The sequence below is a fragment of the Anomaloglossus baeobatrachus genome, chromosome 5 (genome assembly GCF_048569485.1).
Source record: "Anomaloglossus baeobatrachus isolate aAnoBae1 chromosome 5, aAnoBae1.hap1, whole genome shotgun sequence".
NCBI classification, from domain to species: Eukaryota; Metazoa; Chordata; class Amphibia; order Anura; family Aromobatidae; genus Anomaloglossus; species Anomaloglossus baeobatrachus.
In genome coordinates, this window is record NC_134357.1 from 121221034 (window position 1) to 121242086 (window position 21053).

A 21053-nucleotide genomic window follows, 5' to 3' on the forward strand; every position below is an offset into this window, starting at 1 on the left:
CGTCTTTCGAAGGTGACAAGCCTTCTTGGGGGATTTGAAAGAGTTTGTGATGTTGTAAAGATGCAATATTCTCAAAATCACAGACTTGGAACGACCAACTTCTCTTCCTATGGCTGATAGGTCAACCCTTTGGCATTCATCTGGACAACCTGCTGCCGGAGGGTTTCAGTCACTTTGGAATGACACACCATTTTTGTAAAGTCAGTGCAAATTGGAAAGTTAGACTACCAGTTACATAGGGTTTGTCAGACAATTAAGGAAATTAGCACCAGTTGCCAGTTTAAAACCAATAACTTGCAGGTATCTGAGAGTGTTCCCTAATTTTGATCAGTGTTCTTTTACATTTATTTCATTTACATTTTTATTATGTGATTTTGAAAAAAATAACATTTATGAAATAAACTTAATATACTGCTAGTTTACTCATGTTAGGATATAATCACATAGGATTGCACAATGACTTTAACATTTAGAAAATTGTGTGTTCTCTAATTTTGATCTCCAGTGTATATAAACCCTCATGTGGACACAAGCTTTCCCTAACTACTAGCTCAGCTCAGTCTCTCCTGCTCAGGATTAATCACACAGATTGAGAGAGAATTATGCAGCCAGTTAGCTATCGCTATGATAGGTGCACAGCACTTATTAATGCGAATTGTGGAATTGCACTTTTTTTGCAATTTCACCGCACTTTGTTTTACAGTTTTCCAGTGCAATATGTGGTAAAAAAATGCTGTCATTCAAAAGTACAACTTATCCTTCAAAAAAAACAAGCTCTCATATTGGCTGTATTGGCAGAAAAATAAAAAAGTTATGGCTATCGGAAGAAGGAGAAGAAACAACAAAAACCAAAAACAGAAAATCGCCAGGTGGCAAAGGGGTTAATAGTGTATTTTTTATAGTTGAAAAATCTTTTAAAGGAGTTCAGAGCACCAAATTCTATGTTTCTCTTCACTCGGGCGGTGACATTTCTTCCTGCCGGTTGCCATTAGGAGCAGCACACTTATAGGGCATTATACAGGTGGCATTAAACCAAAACGGTAATCAATGACCTTTCGACTAGAGGGGGCCAAAAGGTTTTCAATCACTAGCTGACTTTCCAAAAAATTCTCAGGCACGTTTTTTCAGGAAGTAACAACCTCTAAAGGTACCGTCACACTAAGCGACGCTCCAGCGATCCCACCAGCAACCTGACCTGGCAGGGATCGCTGGAGCGTCGCTACACGGGTTGCTGGTAAGCTGTCACACAGGCAGATCTCACCAGCAACCAGTGACCAGCCCCCAGCCAGCAGCGATGCGTGGAAGTGATGCTGCGCTTGGTAACTAAGGTAAATATCGGGTAACCAACCCGATATTTACCTTGGTTACCAGCGTCCGCAGAAGCCGGCTCCTGCTGCCTGCACATTTAGTTGTTGCTGTCTCGCTGTCACACACAGCGATCTGTGCTTCACAGCGGGAGAGCAACAACTAAAAAATGGCCCAGGACATTCAGCAACAACCAGCGACCTCACAGCAGGGGCCAGGTTGTTGCTGGATGTCACACACAGCAACATCGCTAGCAACATCGCTGCTACGTCACAAAAGTCGTGCCTCAGCAACAATGTTACTAGCGATGTTGCTTAGTGAGACGTGGCCTTTAGTTTACCAAATGAGATCTCAATTGGATTTGCCCCAGAGAGTTATAGGTTTGGTGCCGACGTGATCAGCTTGCGCCTGTACTACAATAGGCACAAAGGTGATGGTATAAGGAGAGGTCAACTCAGGAAGCCAAGGAGAAACCTCACCTAGAGATTGTGCATTAAGGTTAAGGGAGAATCTGACCAAAGGTAAAAATTGTATAATGATCTAGCCATGTCTTTACATTTCTGTAGTGTTTTAGTGACATTGACCAAAGTGGGGGGAATATTGTAGCAAATTTAACACTAAGGACTAAGGATCTTGGGTACAGGGTGGAGTAGAAAATTACAACTTTATTTGGTTGAGGATTACTATTCTATTTGGTTGGTTGGGTTGGTTGGGCCTCCCTAGGCATATGAGGCTTAATCCACTAGATTGAAACTAACCATGAATGATTAGACCAGGCTTTAATTCTTGTATTATCAGTTGATGATTGCCTGATTTCTAATAACGCTAATGAAAGCCATTAAATACTATAAGTAAAACATTTTTTTGAGACATATTTATTGACAGCATGACGAATGCCTGTTTTTATCAAAATGATTAGGTTTCTATGCTGTAGAGCTGGGAATTAGCGTGGGAATGTAAGAATTAACCAGTACTACCCTACACATGGCAAAGGTCAGGTCTAGTATGCTTCGGGCCATAATAGGTTCATGGCTGGCAGCCAGCCCTCTACACCGGGCTTCTGAGAGGCTTGTGTGTGCGCTTGTTCATTCCAGTTGATAATACTTTTCTTCCCGCTCCACCCTGTAAACCATGTCATCAATTCCTAACAAAATGACTGGCATGTAATTTGGAAGCGAGCCAGAAAGATGGTAGTTACAACACTGTTTATTTACTCAGCAACAGTTTCTCGTTACGTTAAACTTAAAGCCTGGCTTCAGACGCACGTCAAGTGCTCATTGTTACGGGGAGACGTTTTGCTGAATATTGCCACCATTAGTAATACTATTTATGGTTGAGGACATGATGTCCATGCGTTGGCTCTACAACACGGTTTACTAACATCCTAATTCAGTCCTTTTCCAGCTTGTTATTGTCTTGTACAATGATCTGGTCACGAAACAAAATCCAGAATTTTGAATCATGTTTTTGGAAGGGAAAAGGCAAAAGTTAGAAAAATAAACTACAAGACCATATGCGGAACAGCTTGGGTGAATCCGTTCTCCGACATGAAGAACATGAAGTGTCTTAATTCTTATTGCAAGAAGGCAACTAATAATATCATTGGGCTCATTTATTAATAATTGTTGATTAAAGAGATTTCAATATTATGAAAAAAAAGTTCTAATATTTGACACCATTTCCTCTCCTTCTGCCACATCTTTTATTTCCGGAAATCTTTTTAAAGTACAGTCAACCGCCTTCAAGTCTCCACTAGGGAGCACTAATGAAAGACAGATTCATTATGGAATTTAAAGGGAACCAATCAGCAGGATTTTCACATATAAAGTAAAGGCAAAAGAAAGGTAAAAAAGGTTATCAAAAGCCCGGAAATTAATGCATTGGTTGAGTGGCGTGTGCATCAGGGCAGGACCTTTTGGGTTTGGTCTTCAGTAATGATTCCTCTCCTGGCTGCCTGCCTCCCCTCTATTTAAATTTCTCCCCTCTGCCGCCAAGATTAATGCTATGGCTGGCGCATGCACAGTAGATTTTTCAATGTTTTTTCCAACTCTAAAATAAAATGGCGCCGGAATCAACGTATGCACGCACTGTGATCTCCAGCACCACTTTATTGAAGACACTGTAAAGACGAATATGAACAGCGGCGGTGCATGCTCAGATTGATTTTTTTTTATCGGCACATTGGCTGCTGCCATTCATAGTCATCTCCACAGCATCCACGGTGAAATGGTGCCAGAGATTGCGCCACGTGCATGCGCTGATTCTAACGCCATTTTATTGAAGGGTTGGTGAAAAATTTGAAAATAATACTGCGCACTGCCTTTAGTTTATATGTGAAAATCCTGCTGGTTGGTTTCCTTTATTTACCAGCCTTAAAGGGAACCAATCACCAGGATTTTCGTATATAACCTAAAGTCAGAGCAGCTTGGATGTAGGTTTTGAAATCCTAGAAAATAAAGTTTATAAAATCGGCAGCTTCTTGAGTGACAGCAGCTGAGGATCAGATAATATCTAAGGAGGTATTCACAGTTACACCCCCCCCCGTTAGAATTAGCAGAAGTATTATGCAATCGATTTAACTTTTCACTATCAGGACCTGTGTGAGGCCATACCCATGTTGCCAGAAGAGGAGGGGCCTCAGTAAACAGAAAATGTTGCTTCCTGGAATCAGCTTTGTTGGCTGAGGCCCCGCCCCTTCTGGTCACATGGGTATGACCTCACACAGGTCCTGATAGTGAAAAGTTAAATCGATTGTATAATACTTATGCTAATTCTAACAGGGGGAGGGGATAACTGTGAATACCCCCCCAGATATTATCTGCTCCTCAGCTGCTGTCAGTCAAGAAGCTGCCGATTTTATAAACTTTACTTTCTCGGATTTCAAAACCTAAACATCTGAGCTGACCACTACAGGTATGTATAGAATCAGCCTGATAGTGCCAGTATAGCACTGGCTTTAAGTTATATACAAATATCCGGGTAATTGGTTCCCTCTAAGCTTTTTCTAGCTGGGGTGGCTGATACATTTATAACAGGTTGCTTTGTGAAGGTAAATCGGGAATTTGAGAAGAAAAACTTCTACTAAAGATGTTTTATAAAAAAAAAAAAAAAATCAGCATAGATTGTTTGACCTTTTTAGGTAAAACCCCCCAAAAATGATATGTTGAATCTGAGACATCACATATTTATACGTGATGAGCAAGCACTACTTGATTTTTTCATCAGATCTTCCAGAAAAATGCTTGAGTTCCTCATTGACTTCCATTATACTTGGTACATGAGTCAAGTCCGTCTGAATGTCAGACCTGCTTGTTTCGAGTACCGAACACCTGAGCATGGTGGTGCTCGCTCATCCCTAATAACACAGAGGGTTGAGATAAGCTGATCTAGTGAGCTGATATGTTATGTGTCATAAATGAACCATTCAGTGCTTTAGACAATACAAGTGCCAGCCATTTCTGTATTTTATGACTAACCAGACACAGACTACAAAGTCTGAAGGTGTTTTCCCAGACTTAAAGGGGTTGTCCGTTTTTTAAAACTTCGAGCCATATGCTGCAATAGTCATAAATAAAAATATCTTACCTTTCCCAGGTCTGCTGCTGCCCTGGCCTTTGTTGTTTGGTTGCTGTTATCTCAACAATGCTGCAGCCAATCATGGAGCTCAGCATTTTCTTTTGTCTATTCAGATAGAGCTGCTATGTTCAATGATTGGCTGCATCACTGTCAATGTGATGTCACCACTGCAGCCAAACAACAAGGACCAGGGCAACTGCAGAGAGTCGGCACAGGACCTGGGGAAAGTAAGCACTACTTAGTTGTTTGGGTTTTTTTTTATAACTTTCTCAGCATAGGGCATAACATTTTTTAAGAGAGGACAACCCCAGCTCTATACTTTATTTAGTGGTTGTGCCTGGCATTTCAAAGTCCTATTCCCAAATGGGACTGAGCTGCCGAGAGCTACGGGACCAGGTACAGCTACAATATACAGAGCGAGGTCAAGGAAATAAGGACTGAGGCATGGTGCTTCCTTTTAATTAGCTTATCTACCTATCTACCTACCTACCTACCTATCTATCTATCTATCTGTCCTATCTATCTATCTGTCCTTCTATCTATCTATCTATCCATCTATCTGTCCTTCTATCTATCTATCTATCTATCTATCTATCTATCTGTCTGTCTGTCTATTTATATGTCTGTCTGTCTCTGTTTGTCTGTCTCTGTCTGCCTATCTATCTGTTTGTTTGTCTGTCTATCTATCTTTTTTATTTTTATATCTAACAATCTATATATTTCTCTATTCTTGAATTTATAATCTATTGAATGGAAAAAATAGCCTCCAAACAATTGAGAATATCTTCATATATTAACATATAGATCATCAATTCACTTTTTGAATAAAACACATCCGAGCAATAATTAATTAGTCGTGTTAAATGAGTTCTTCCCATGTGAATGGACTGTAATGAGATGTACACTATGGTTGTAAGGAAAGTAAACACTTCAATTAGGTGCATTTTCAGCGTGCAGTGATAGACAAGCTTGGGGAGCAATAAGCAGGCATATAGCAGGCAATATTTACCCTGTGGGGATACTCCGCACAGTGACCCTGTAACGAGAAGAAATATGGCACATCCTTGTTAGGTCATTAATTATGTATCATAACATTTACCAGAGTTGTGCGGTTCATTTATAAGGGTTATAAACATATTCCATGTGAAAGGCATGGACATAGCTAAAGAATCTCCAATCGACTCTCAGTATAGTAAAAATGCAAGAAGCACGAGAGGTTCACTAAATAATATGATGACCCTGTTACCACAAAAAACAAGTAAGGAAGACCAATTTATAAATATGTTATGTCACCATGAATGGTCTCCAATGGATTTCATAGTCTGGGTTAAAAGGTACAGTCCTTTTGGTGCCATTTTCACCATTATTTAGTGGCCTTTCAAATGAACAAGTGACCGTGTAATAAACGGGTCAATATTCTCCTTCTAAGTCCGGGGACACTTTGGTGTATAGCATCTGATGATTCTTTCATGCAAGAGAATCGGATGCGATATGATAATGATACTCGGCTCAAACTCTGCTGTGAGAATCGGAGAAGATGGAGAGACTTGACTGGGTGTGCATCGTCCGATATACGCAGCAATTTTTTTCTTATGCCAGATCTGCATGAGAAAAAAAAACAGTGCCCCATAGTATAACATTGGAGCGACTGCTCCCTGATAAAACATCAGACATCATTCGTCTGTGTTATTCGGCGGTGTGAGCAAGCCCTTGGTCAGAGGTACCCGAAGTGACTGACATTCTGTATAGTCCTAAACCATATGGGCACTGTAATGGTAACAGGAGAACTACAAGTGAGAAGAATGGGAGCATACAAGTAGATGCATGGTCCACTGTACTACATTCCTCTGATCCCCCATATATCAAGACAATGGTGTCTCCTGACCCCTTTTGTCACTCCAGAAAGCAGTATATGAATTGGAGGGGTGGTCGTATATACATGTTGATCGCTCCTCTGTAGAGTTGTGAAACTATAGGCTCTTAGCACAAGAGCCATATTCTTTGAAGAAAGACAATTACATGCATGGCTTCCTTTACTTTAGAGTGCTGATTGGGGAAGTTGAAGACCTCCATCTTCTCAAAAAATGTGTGGAACCACCACCTATGCAATGTTTATGGCCTATTACTGAGAAGGTGAAAGCCCTTTAGATTTTTTTGCGGCCTTTAGGAGTGGTTTAATTTGATTATGTGGCCCTCATTCTTCAGCTGCCTTAATCTTTATGAAAAATTGTTTAAAAGGACTGAAGTCCTCAGTGGTTGATACCTTTTAATGGCTAAAGCGGGCTTTACACACTGCGATATCGGTCCCAATATCGCTAGTGTGGATACCCGCCCCCATCTGTTGCGCGACACGGGCAAATCGCTGCCCGTGTTGCACAACATCGCCCAGACCCGTCACACATACTTACCTGCCCGGCGACGTCGCTGTGACCGGCGAACCGCCTCCTTTCTAAGGGAGCGGTCCGTGTGGTGTCACAGCAACGTCACTGAGCGGCCGCCCAATAGCAGTGGAGGGGTGGAGCTAAGCGGGACGTAACATCCCGCCCACCTCCTTCCTTCCGCATAGCGGCCGGGAGGCAGGTAAGGAGAGCTTCCTCATTCCTGCGGTGTCACATGGAGCGATGTGTGCTGCCGCAGGAACGAGGAACAACCTCGTTATGTCACGCTCCCCGTGTCCCAGCACCACTCCTTACCCACTGATCCACTCCATGTGTCCACCAGTCATGGCTGCCGCTCCCGCTCCTGCTCCCCTGAGTCCTGCTCCTGGTCTCAGGAGTCTGACTCTGAGTATTGGCCTCATGGTTCTGTATAGGACCAGGCCGCGCCCACTCTCCTGGTCTTATAGGCCCAGCACACCTGAAGCAGGAAATGACATAGGGCTGTGCTGGGTATATAAGACTTGCCTTTCCATGTGGGCGGGGCCTGATCAACGTGTCCTTTTGCTTGTCTTTAGAGCTAGGTGCTCAGGTCCCCTTGTGCTGTGTCCTGTGTCCTGTTACTGTTTGTCCTTTGCAACCGGGTACCTGTGCCTGTTTCCTGCAGTATCCTATAGAACTCTGTGACCCTAGTGACCCGGTTATAACCGTCCCGGCCACGCCAGTGCTCCGGCTGCCGTGTACTCTGCCCCCCGGTGGGGTACTCGGTCCAGTGGATCCACCTCCTGGGCCCACCAGTCCTCCCGGCCCTGACAGATTGATCAGGCCATGGATCCCGCTGGAGCACAAACATCAGAGCTGGCTGAGCTGCGCCAAGAGCTGGCACAACAGCGTGAAACCCTGAGCCGGATGCTGAAATTCCTGGTGTCCGTGGACCACCGGTTATATACGCTACAGACAGCCGTCTCATCTGAGTCCACGCAGCAACCAGTCTCTACGTCTGAACCTGTTGTCTCTGCAGCCTCGCAACTTCGCCTCGCTGCTCCGCCTCGGTATGCCGGGGACCCCAAGAACTGCCGGGGGTTTTTGAACCAGTGCTCGCTGCACTTCAAATTACTCCCGCACCTCTTCGCTTCCGACCAAGCCAAGATAGCCTTTGTGATGTCGCACCTGGAAGGCGAGGCGTTGGCCTGGATAAATCCGTTGTGGGAGAACGAGGATCCGGTGACGACCGACATCCGGGAATTCCTGCAGGCTTTCCGAAGTACCTTCGATGAACCGGGACGCAGTACCGCGGTTACCTCCTCGCTCCTCCGGCTACGCCAAGGGACCCTGACCGTCGGCCAATACGCCATTCAGTTCCGCACGCTTGCCTCCGAGCTAGGCTGGAACAATGAGGCCTTGACTGCCGCCTTCTGGGAGGGGCTCTCCGGTCGCATCAAGGACGAATTAGCCGGTCGTGATGTTCCCCGTACCTTGGATGCTTTGGTATCACTAGCCACCCGGATTGATCTCCGTTTTCAGGAACGAACCAAGGAGGTATCCCGGGAAAAGCGACCAGTCCGTCACGCCTTTGTCCCGCAGAGGTCTACCGTTCCCCCGCCACTGCCGTTCTGCGACTCCACTCCTGAGCCAATGCAAATAGACCGGCTGAGCCAAGCCGAGCAACGTCGTGCAGAGCGACTCGCCCGGGGCCTGTGCTTCTATTGTGGAAGCGGTTCACATCTGCTCCGCTCTTGCCCTGAGAGGCCAGGTAGACCCCAAGTCCAAGGGATGGTGGGAACCGCCACCCTTGGTACCGGAATCCCTTCAGTCCCGGTTACACAGACTGTCCAGGTCACGACCGAGCAAACCCAGTTCACGGCAGAGGCTCACATTGATTCGGGAGCAGCGGGTAATTTCATCCTACAAGCTACCGTGGACCGTTATCGGATACCGGTCATCCCGCTTGCAAAACCCCTCTGGTTCGCCTCCGTGGACGGAAAACCACTATACGAACCTGTCCGGTACACCACCGAACCCGTGAGACTTTGTATTGGTTCCCTGCACACTGAGACTATTGCGTTATACGTCATCCCGAGAATGACTCCTGCGCTCCTGCTGGGTCTGCCCTGGCTACAACTACATGACCCTGACATCAGTTGGCGCTCTGGTGCAATCACTCGCTGGAGTCCCTCGTGCCATGATACCTGTCTACAGTCCGTTCCTCAGCCCCTGGCACCTGACCCTATTATGTCACAAGAAGAGGAGAAAATGACGCAGTCCAGCGTTGTACCACAGATCCTGGCACTTGTGCCTGTGGTGCCACCAGAACCAGAAGTGATGACGCACTCCAGCGTCGTTCCACCGTCCCTGATGATTGAGACTCTGATGCCACCGGCTACCGGGGATGAGTCACTGTCCTGTGCCCGGTCCGAGACGCCCGGGCCGGTCCTTCACGATGCCAGTCCTGTTTCTGTCGGTCCTCCTCTTCCCGTTGCCCCCGTCGCCACTGCCGGTAGATCGGCTAAGCGCCGTGCGGCTAAGAAGGTGGTACGGGGTCAGCGGTCCTTCCCCGCCTTTGCGTTGGGTCCCGGTCCGGTGTCTCGATCCGGGGTGCCCATGGGGTTCTGTGCTCGGAGGGGGGGGGCTTAGAGGGGGGGGTACTGTCACGCTCCCCGTGTCCCAGCACCACTCCTTACCCACTGATCCACTCCATGTGTCCACCAGTCATGGCTGCCGCTCCCGCTCCTGCTCCCCTGAGTCCTGCTCCTGGTCTCAGGAGTCTGACTCTGAGTATTGGCCTCATGGTTCTGTATAGGACCAGGCCGCGCCCACTCTCCTGGTCTTATAGGCCCAGCACACCTGAAGCAGGAAATGACATAGGGCTGTGCTGGGTATATAAGACTTGCCTTTCCATGTGGGCGGGGCCTGATCAACGTGTCCTTTTGCTTGTCTTTAGAGCTACGTGCTCAGGTCCCCTTGTGCTGTGTCCTGTGTCCTGTTACTGTTTGTCCTTTGCAACCGGGTACCTGTGCCTGTTTCCTGCAGTATCCTATAGAACTCTGTGACCCTAGTGACCCGGTTATAACCGTCCCGGCCACGCCAGTGCTCCGGCTGCCGTGTACTCTGCCCCCCGGTGGGGTACTCGGTCCAGTGGATCCACCTCCTGGGCCCACCAGTCCTCCCGGCCCTGACACGTTACTGCTGCAGTAACGGTTTTTGAGAATAAACCCCCATATCACCGAAGAGAGATTTTACACGTTTTTGCAACGATGCAAAATCGCTCATCGGTGTCACACGCAACGGCATCGCTGATGCGGCCGGATGTGCGTCACCAATTCCATGACCCCAACGAGTTCGCATTAGCGATGTCGTAGCGTGTAAAGCCCCCTTTACTGAATACAATTTTTAAACAATTTATTATCTCTACTGGCTAACACGGTACAAAGATATATTTTACCTGTATTAATCTTTATGAACATTGCTAGGAAAACCTACTATAAACTGTTCAAATGTAAATAACCGTAATTACTAAAGTACATATTAGAATTCTACCAAAAATGGTTTTAGGACTGTGACACCTGGAATGTACTGTGGTCTAAACATAGTCATAAAGACAAGAATCAGACTAGCTGGCGCAAAGCCATGTGCCAGGACTTAATCATATATACATCAGCACCATTATGTTTGTGTTACATGCCATATTTTTTTCAACAAAACTAAAAATTTTACATGGCATAATTAAAGCAATGTCCTCACGTCGATCATTGTGCTTATTAAGACTCAGTGATGGCAAAAATAATACTCTACTGCACTCACCAATACAGGGATTTATCATAAATATATGCGGTATGTTTTTTTTAACATTTAGGTTTATTATGCATGAGTTATGTCATTCTTTTGGTTTATATTGGAATGTGTTAGGAATTTACATTTGTAGATCTGTTGGGATATTCACGGCTAGAAAAAGCTGTGCTGCTTGGTAAAGATGAGTCTTCGATGAGGGTACAGAGGATAGTAAAGGTAGTTTGTTGTTCTAGGCATTTCAAGGCTGTACTAGCCCCTTTATCAAGAAAAACTACTAAATGCCAACATATTTTCAAAGGACCTGTCAGGTAAAAAAAAAAAAAAAATTGCTATTAACCTGAAGATATGGGGTTAAGCAGCAGGTTAATAATGTTCTGACGCTGCCCAACACCCGCACCGAGAGCCCCGCTGTTGGGAGGAGATGAACTTTATACCTCCAGGCAGCTTTGGATTTTCAGTCATAGGGATGGCACTGATGCTTTTTCAGGTACCACTCAGTACATAGTGAGTGGTGGCTTTAACCACACACCTGGCGCTGACTAACAGCAGGCCTCTATACTGATAAAATATCCAAAAAACTGACCCGCACATCCAACAAATGTGAACAGGTACTAACTGAAAAAACATAGTAACTATAAAATGCATACAGCTGCACACTGAAAAAGCCAAAAATGTACAAGGGAAAATATGGCACTGCATTACTGCAAAAGAGAGATATTTAGTTTATGTATTGGCCAATACATAAACTAAATATCTCTCTTTTGCAGTAATGCAGTGCCATATTTTCCCTTGTACATTTTTGGCTTTTTCAGTGTGCAGCTGTATGCATCTATACTGATGAAAAGCTGATCCAGTTGTCATTCAGAGCCGGGTGAATGGTTTTAGATACTACTCACAGAGTGGTGACTGAAACCGTGCCGATGCCACCTCTATTACTGAAAGTCCAACATAGTTCAATTCCTCCCAGTAGCGGAGCATTCAGTGCGAGCGCAGCATATCTTCAGAACTCTATTAATCTGCAGATTAACCCCATATTGCAGTTTAATAGTGTTTTCTTTTTGCTTGGCAGGTTTCCTTTTATTATCCTGCAGAAGACTTCTCATTCTTAAGCACATGGAGCTGTAGCAGCTGATGTTTATGTGACTTTTGGGGAGATGTGCCTGTCACAACCTGAAAAGCTGAGTACTATTTTGCCTCCTACCTCCCCACAATCCGAATATACTACGCTATGAGTGCATTATCTAATATTCAGCCTGTAGCAGAAATCTACATTAAGCACAAATGCCAGAAGGTTTTCTTGACGTGTGTCAAACACAATGGGAACAGAATCTTATGATCCACTATAGCAGACATGCCCAGTCCATAACCGGCATCCTCTTGTGACCTCAGTGTCTTTCTCTAAGGTCTGCACGACAATGCACAATGGGTGGAATTTATTCATCTAAAGTATGCTGAGGTAAGATAAGACTAATTCACTAAGACGCACATGTCTCTAAACAAAAATAATGCATCTTTGTCCGTCTATTAACTCTAAGCTAGTTTAAGACTTTAATTTTGCACTTAAGTTTTTACGAGTAAATAAAATCAAATGCATGCTCCAAAATTAGTGACTATTTCCTGCAAAGCTTCTTAAGGCCTCTGCCACACTCACGTGAAAATCACGCATGTGCCGAGAGACACGTATTTCCCCTGCGTGTTGCGTGCAGGTAAGTACGTGTATCTGGTACGTGCGGGCCACATGTGTTCTATGTGTGCTATCCGCAATAGCACACGTAGAACCGGTAATTAACATACTCACCTGGTCCTTCCTGATGTCCGCGCTGCTGTCCGCGGTGCTGATCTTCGGCTCCAGCCCTCCCGTCTCCCCGCTCCTGCTGCTGCCAGGCAGTGAAGTGAATATTCTATGAGATTAATGAGCGGCGGTCGGCAGTAAGAGGCAGCAGCGGCAGAGACAGGAGGGCAGGAGAAGGTGAGGTAATGTTTTGGTTTTTTTTCACTGACACGTGTGTTTTCTCCGGCGCGTGTCACACGGGACCGCATCCACACTACACTCGTGTGGTGCGGGTGCGGGCCGTGTGACACCCGTGCTGCCGGAGAAAACACTGACATGTCAGCGCTTTGAAAAACGCACACACGTACAAACGCACATGGACACACGTTCCGTGTGGTTTTACGCGTGTGTGCCTGCTACAATAGGGTAGCATTGCTTAACGTGCCTCCGTGCCGCCAGTACGTGTAAAAAATGACAAACACGTGCCGGCGGCACGGATGTGTGTCGCAGGCCTAATAAACTCCTGGAAATGTATTATGTGTATACTAAGTAATGTTTTAAAGTGTATACTAATTAATGTTTTTAGTTATGGGCCCAGTAAAGACAGTGTAGAAATACCACCATAGGCAGCCACTATCCATGGACTGTGTCCTATGTGTGGTATTGTGTATCCTCTAATTGGGCTAAGCTGCAATACCTGCATAAAAGCTTTGATTTCCAAACAAAATCGCTCTGTCCACTCAATCTAAAGATCTTAAGTAAGAATGATAAACTGAGTCAAAACATTTGTTTAAAGTATTGGTCTGTTCTTCTTCGATTCCATCGTCTACACATCAGATATGGCTGGAAATGCCTGTCAGTGATTGGCCTAGCTTGCATTTTGAACCTTTTTCAGCTTGTCATGAAAGAGACAAGGATGTAAACACCATTAACTACGAGGCAAGCAGAAGTGTACTGTCCATAGTGGCACCAGATATGGCCGCTACGGAGGCTGAGTCGAGGGGACCCAGGGCATAGGTCCCCTCCTGCTCTTGTTTTTCTCCTGAGTCTTTATCTATTCCTATGTGTGTGCAGTGTGTCAGAGTTTTGGTTTTCCCTTGTCTGTCTTTATCTTTTTAATATCTTGTTCCTGTCTTGGTCCTCCCTGAGGGAGGGGGGTAACAGAGTAGTATTTCTCAGGAGTATAGAAAAGCACGGGCCTCTTATGTCTCCACTAGTGATGAGCGAGTACTAAAAAGCTCGGGTGCTCGAGGCTCAGGCCGAGCATCCCAAGATACTCGTGTACTCGGCCCGAGCACCGATCCCAATGTTATCCTATGGGAGACCAGAGTATTTTTATGAAATGACCCCCCGGCAGCATGTAGAAACCCTAAAAATGTCACAAAAGTCTCACAGCGAACAATTTTGTCCGAGTTTTACGCCATTTTTACAGACTCACCAGAAAACCTTCCAAAATGACACCAAAATGAATTTTCATGGCGGAAATGTTAAGGGCACATACCCAATAGTGAGATAGAGCTGGTGTATGTTACTTTTTGAGATTATGACATGAAAGATTTTACGTAAAAACATTGTGTGGCACTCCGATGTCCAAAACGCACGTTTTGTGCTTTTTACTAGCGATGTTGGTAATTTTTTTTTCATTCTATCTCCCGTCGGTCGGTCTCTATGTCTGTCGGTCGGTCTCTCTGTCTTATCTGTCCCTCTAGCTGTCTGTCGGTCATTCTCCCCCCTCTCTCTTACTTACCGTTCCCCGATCTCCGGCGCGGCGCTGCACAGCTGTTCACTAAACTCTGGCGGCTTTTCCTCTTTTGAAAAAGCCGGCCGCCCATTAAACAATCTCGTATTCCCTGCTTTCCCCGCCCACCGGCGCCTATGATTAGTTACAGTGAGACACGCCCCCACGGTGAGTGACAGGTGTCACACTGCACCCAATCACAGCAGCCGGTGGGCGTGTCTATACTGTGCAGTGAAATAAATAATTAAATAATTAAAAAAAATGGCGTACGGTCCCCCCCAATTTTAAAACCAGCCAGATAAAGCCATACGGCTACAGGCTGGTATTCTCAGGATGGGGAGCCCCACATTATGGGAAGCCCCCCAGCCTAACAATATCAGCCAACAGCCGCCCAGAATTGCCACATACATTAGATGCGACAGTTCTGGGACTGTACCCGGCTCTTCCCGATTTGCCCTGGTGCGTTGGCAAATCGGGGTAATAAGGAGTTATTGGCAGCCCATAGCTGCCAATAAGTCCTAGATTAATCATGTCAGGCGTCTATGAGATACCTTCCATGATTAATCTGTAAATTACAGTAAATAAACACACACACCCAAAAAAATCATTTATTAGAAATAAAAAACACAAACATATACCCTGGTTAACCACTTTAAATCAGCCCCAAAAAGCCCTCCATGTCCGGCATAATCCAGGATGGTCCAGCGTCGCATCCAGCGCTGCTGCATGGAGGTGACCGGAGCTGCAGCAGACACAGCCTCTCCTGTCACCTCCACGCAGCTAATGAAGACAGCCGCGCGATCAGCTGAGCTGTCACTGAGGTTACCCGCTGTCACTGGATACAGCGGTGGCCGCGATTAACCTCAGTGACAGCTCAGCTGATCGCGCTACTCACTGCCGCACCGGTCAGGGTCAGCTCCACGCAGCAACTGAGGTGAGTATCGCGATCAGCTGAGCTATCACTGAGGTTAATCGCGGCCACCGCTGGATCCAGCGGTGGCCGTGAGTTACCTGACTGACAGCAGCTGATCGCGCTACTCACCTCAGTTGCTGTGTGAAGCTGACAGGAGCGGCAGTGTATTCTGCAGCTCCTGTCACCTGCATGTAGCAGAGCTGGACGCGACGCTGGAGGTCCGTGGAGTACGCCGGACATGGAGGGTTTGCCGGGGTTAATAAATTGGTGATGAGGGACTTTTTAATTATTTATTTATTTATTTTACTGCACAGTATAGACACGCCCACCGGCTGCTGTGATTGGGTGCAGTGACACAGCTGTCACTCAGCGTGTGGGCGTGTCTCACTGCAACCAATCACATTTGCCGGTGGGCGGGGAAAGCAGGGAATACGAGATTGTTTAATGAGCGGCCGGCTTTTTCAAAAAAGGAAAAGCCGCCGGAGCAGTGTGAACGTGCAGCGCCGGTGATCGGGGATCGGTGAGTATGAGAGAGGGGGGGAAATCACCAGCAAATGAGGTGAGTAACGCGATCAGCTGAGCTGTCACTGAGGTTACCCGCTGTCACTGGATCCAGTGGTGGCCGCGATTAACCTCAGTGACAGCTCAGCTGATCGCGCTACCCACCTCATTTGCTGTGTGGAGCTGACAGGAGCGGCGGTGAGTAGCGCGATCAGCTGAACTGTCACTGAGGTTACCCACGGCCACCGCTGCATCCACCGCTGGATCCAGGTAACCTCAGTGACAGCTCAGCCGATCACACGGCTCTCTTAATTAGCTGCGTGCAGGTGACAGGAGCGGCTGTGTCTTCTGCTGCTCCTGTCACCTGCATGCAGCAGAGCTGGATGCGACGCTGGAGGACCGTGGATTACGCCGGACAAGGAGGGCTTTGTTGTGGGTAATAAATAGGTAATGAGGGAATTTGTTAGTGTTTTTTATTTCTAATAAAGGATTTTTCGGGTGTGTGTTTTTTAACTGTAATTTACAGATTAATCATGGAAGGAATCTCGGGGAGACGCCTGACATGATTAATCTAGGATTTAGTGGCAGCTATGGGCTGCCATTAACTCCTTATTACCCCGATTTGCCAACGCACTAAGGTAAATCGGGAAGAGCCGGGTACAGTCCCAGAACTGTCGCATATAATGTATGCGGCAATTCTGGGCGGCTGCTGACTGATATTGTTAGGCTGGGGGGCTCCCCATAACGTGGAGCTCCCCATCCTGAGAATACCAGCCTTCAGCTGTATGGCTTTATCTGGCTGGTATTAAAATTGGGGGGACCGCACGCTGTTTTTTTTAATTATTTATTTATTATACTGCACAGTATAGACACGCCAACCGGCTGCTGTGATTGGGTGCAGTGAGACACCTGTCACTCAGCGTGGGGGCGTGTCTCACTGCAATCAATCATAGGCGCCTGTGGGCGGGGAAAGCAGGGAATATGAGATGGCTGTGTGCAGAGCACAGCGCGCCCGCCGGTATAAAGGCTCGGTCACGCTGTGCAGGCCGGCCAATCACTGCAATTCCACAACTATCAGGGCTGTGGCATTGCAGTGGTCTGCCAGCCAATCCCTGCATGAGGGTTGGCTCTCAAAAGAGCGCCAACATGCAGGGATGAAGACCACGAGTACAACACGAGTATCGCGAGATTACTCGGTCCCCGCCGAGTAGCCCGAGTACAGTCATACTCGTGCGAGTACCGAGTAGTGACAAGCATACTCGCTCATCACTAGTCTCCACTATTAGCAGTAATCCGGAGGTGAGGGATAGCCTAGGGTTTTCTGGCATAAGGGACAGCATAAGAGCCCCTTGTCCCTCCCAATCCCAAAGTAACATTGTGACAAAAAAACATTTTCTTGACCATAGCTCTGTTTAGTAATGAAATTATCATAGTAGATTACAACATGGATTCCACTCAGGGATAGGAAGAGGGATAGACACCTGCCTAGGGCATTACCTACTGCATGCCCAAGGCGGGTGCACTTTATGTGGGGGGAACTAACATTTCTGAATGTGTGCAACCGCCTTTGTACAGCCACAGGAATTAAGCACAGTGATGGCCGGGGTGTAGGCTCAGAAGAGAAGAGTGTCAGTCACACAGTGACACAGCTCACCCCTCTCTGTGCCTGTGTTGCATGCAGGGCACAGACCACGGCAGGGGGCTGCTCGAGATGCTCGGATCCGGGGTTGTGGCGGTGGCTCGAGGAAAGCCGGACCCGGGCCTGAGCACCCGTCCGTTGCCCGCAAGTGAAAAAGGGGGGATTGTTATATAGGGGAGGTTTTGTCAGTGACGCCACAAGTGGTGTGCAGTGATTGTTGGTGACACCGCCGCTGCCTTGGTATGGGGTGCCCGGGGCTGATGGAGCAGGGCAGCAGGATGGTATCCCCTCCACGGGTAGGGGAGGTGTTATCCCAGGGCCCAGGTGAAAGTGAGATAGAGAGATCGGGCACAGTCTGCGGGGATGGACCGGATGGTACCGGTGTACTCACTGTTTTGAATAAAGTCACACAGAGTCCAGATACTAAACCAACTTCCGGTAACCGGTAGCCTCCAGAGGAGTGTGCTCTGATCCCGCACACTGGTGGACAGAACAGGGGCCCTTCCTCCTGCACTTTAGGTTGCTGTCTTGTGTGTTGACTAGTCCGCATGAAACGGGGAAGTCCACTAGCGGGGACTTTTCTGTGGGAGCTGTTGCCCGTGGGATTTTAGCAGGCACTTGCAGACGCCCTATCCCCCTCGTTGGGCTTCCGTCTCGCTCTATCTGGGCTGTTAGTGGGACAAGACTTGGAATCTTGTCCCCTGCTGGTTAATTGAAAAGGTGCTTGCAGCTGTCCTCGCCCTAGGGTCCAGGTACCCAGACTGTGCACAACCTCCGGACCGGATTCCCGCTGTCGGCACCGGTGGGCTACAACCCTGCCCCAGTACACTTAAGGTCTCCCGCGACCGGATCTCTGTCACCTGTGGCCCTGCTCTGTTGTCTTCCACCTAGTCAGCTCAAGTAGTCCAGTAGTCCGGGAGCTACAACCCCCGACTACTACTTCACTCCTCTCACTTCCACTGTCTCCTCTCAACTCTCCTATTTAACTGTTGTTCCCTCCCCTTGATACCTCAGAACCTCTAGATGGGCGTCACCATCTGCTTAGCCCCGCCCACTGGTGTGTCCCTATTGTTCTGGGGGGGTGACTAGGCTTTTGTGGCTGGTATATGTACCTGTGTGGAGTTGTGTTGGAAGGCCAAGGAGGAGAGAATCCTGCACCTGGAATAGGGGTGCAGTCATCTGTGACACCCTGAATTTGTCAGGGCGTCACACCTGAGTCCTAGATACTGCTCCCTTGCTGCACTCAATTGCATGTGGCATAAATGCAATTGCTGTGAAACAGGTGTAGAGGAACTGTAATCAGTAGAGATGAGCAATGTTCGAGGTTCGCCAATTTCATGTTCGAGTGATTTTGGGGGGTGTTCGAGTTGTTCGACGAACTAGAACGATTCGCTAAAAGTTCGGCAGTTCAAGTTACGTTCGAGAACAGTTTGAGCACCAAAAGCGTGGCTTTTCACCGTAAGGCTATGTGCGCACCTTTCGTATCTGCATGCGTCCTGCGTCCCCAGCACAATCCCTCTCTCTTTCCTACTCACCGATCACGGGCGTCTCGCTGCACGGCTGTCACAAATCTCCAGCGGCATTTCATCTTTTGAAAATGGCTGCCGCTTCATTATTCAATTAGTTATTCCGTGCTTTCCCCACCCACTGGCGCCCTTGATTGGTTGCAGTCAGACACGCCCCCACGATGAGTGAAAGCTGTCTCACTGCAACCCATCACAGCCGCCGGCAGGCGGCTCTATATTGTGCAGTAAAATAAATAAAAAAAAAGGAGAGCATCACATTATGGGGAGTCCACCACCCTAACAATATCAGCAGGCAGCCGCCCAGAATTGCCGCATCCATTAGATGCGGCAGTCCTGGGACTCTACCCAGCTCATCCCGAATTGCCCTGGTGAGGTGGCAATCGGGGTAATAAGGAGTTAATCATGCCAGGCGTCTTCCCGAGACACCTTCCATGATTAAACTGTAAGTGAAAGTAAAGAAACACACACAACGAAAAATCCTTTATTTGGAATAAAAGACAAAAAAACACCTCATTTACCTTTCTATTAATCCCCAAACAACAATCCAGGTGCGAAGTAATCCACATGACACTGTCAGCTCTGCTACATGAAGATGACAGCGAGCGATCTGTGTCCTCTCCACGTAGCACCTGAAGTGAGCCGCGCTGTCAGCAGACTTCACTCTGCAATGTAGACGTCAAGATTACTAAATCTGCTTATGTTTCTCATTAGAGCCAGTGACTCAATGGATAGAGCTCCCGTCTAAGGGGTACTTTGCACACTACGACATCGCAGGTGCGATGTCGGTGGGGTCAAATTGAAAGTGACGCACATCCGGCATCGCAGGCGACATCGTAGTGTGCAAAGCCTAGATGATACGATTAACGAGCGCAAAAGCGTCGTAATCGAATCATCGGTGTAGCGTCGGCGTAATCCATAAATACGCTTACGCGATGGTCCGATGTTGTTCCTCGCTCTAGCAGCAGCACACATCGCTGTGTGTGAAGCCGCAGGAGCGAGGAACATCTCCTACCGGCGTCACCGCGGCTCCCGTAGGATATGCGGAAGGGAGAAGGTGGGCGGGATGTTTACATCCCGCTCATCTCCGCCCTTCCGCTCCTATTGGCCGCCTGCCGCGTGACGTCGTAGTGACGCCATACGACCCGCCCCCTTAATAAGGAGGTGGGTCGCCGGCCAGAGCGACATCCCAGGACAGGTGAGTCCATGTGAAGCTGCCGTAGCGATAATGTTCGCTACGGCAGCTATCACAAGGATTTCGCAGCTGCGACGGGGGCGGGGACTATCGCGCTCGGCATCGCAGCATCGGCTTGCAATGTCGCAGCGTGCAAAGTACCCCTAAGAAGCATTAGTTCACGAGTTCAAGTCCCGGCTGTCCCGGTAAAAAATATAATTTATTTTAAATTATAATTATTATTTATTTATAATTATAATTTAATTTAATTATGCACTGAGGGGAGGAGCCAGAAATCAGCTGTGAGCCGCGGGACACACCTCTAAAATCGGAGCAGTTCAGGAAATGAGGCTGCATTGCTCTCTCTCTCTCTCTCTCTCTCTCTCGCTCTCCTCTCTCTCTCTCTCTCTTTTTTTCTCTCTCTCTCTTTTTCTCAGTTTCTCTTTTTCCCTCTCTGTCTCTCTTCTCTCTCTTCTCTCTCTCTCCCTCTCTCTATTTTTCTCTCTCTCTTTCTCTCTCTCTCTCCTCTCTCTTTCTTTCTCTCTTTCCCTCTCTCTATTTTTCTCTCTCTCTCTTTCTCTCTCTCTCTCCTCTCTCTTTCTTTCTTTCTCTCCCTCTCTCTCTCTCTTTTTCTCTCTCTTTTTCTCAGTCTTTATTTTTCTCTTTTTCCCTCTCTCTTCTCTCTCCTCTCTTCTCTCTCTCCCTCTCTCTTTTTCTCTCTTTTTTTCTCTCTGTTTCTCTCTTTCTCT

The 21053-nt window shown here is 47.3% G+C and overlaps 1 protein-coding gene across 1 annotated transcript in view; it reads right to left on the bottom strand.

The window, feature by feature from the left end:
* LOC142310953 (uncharacterized) overlaps nucleotides 1-21053 on the bottom strand; it is a 246321-nt gene that overhangs the window by 141582 nt on the left and 83686 nt on the right. Inside the window, exon 10 of the mRNA XM_075348828.1 lies at nucleotides 5891-5917. Coding sequence (XP_075204943.1) covers nucleotides 5891-5917 — 27 coding nt within the window. The remainder of the gene's footprint in view (nucleotides 1-5890; nucleotides 5918-21053) is intronic.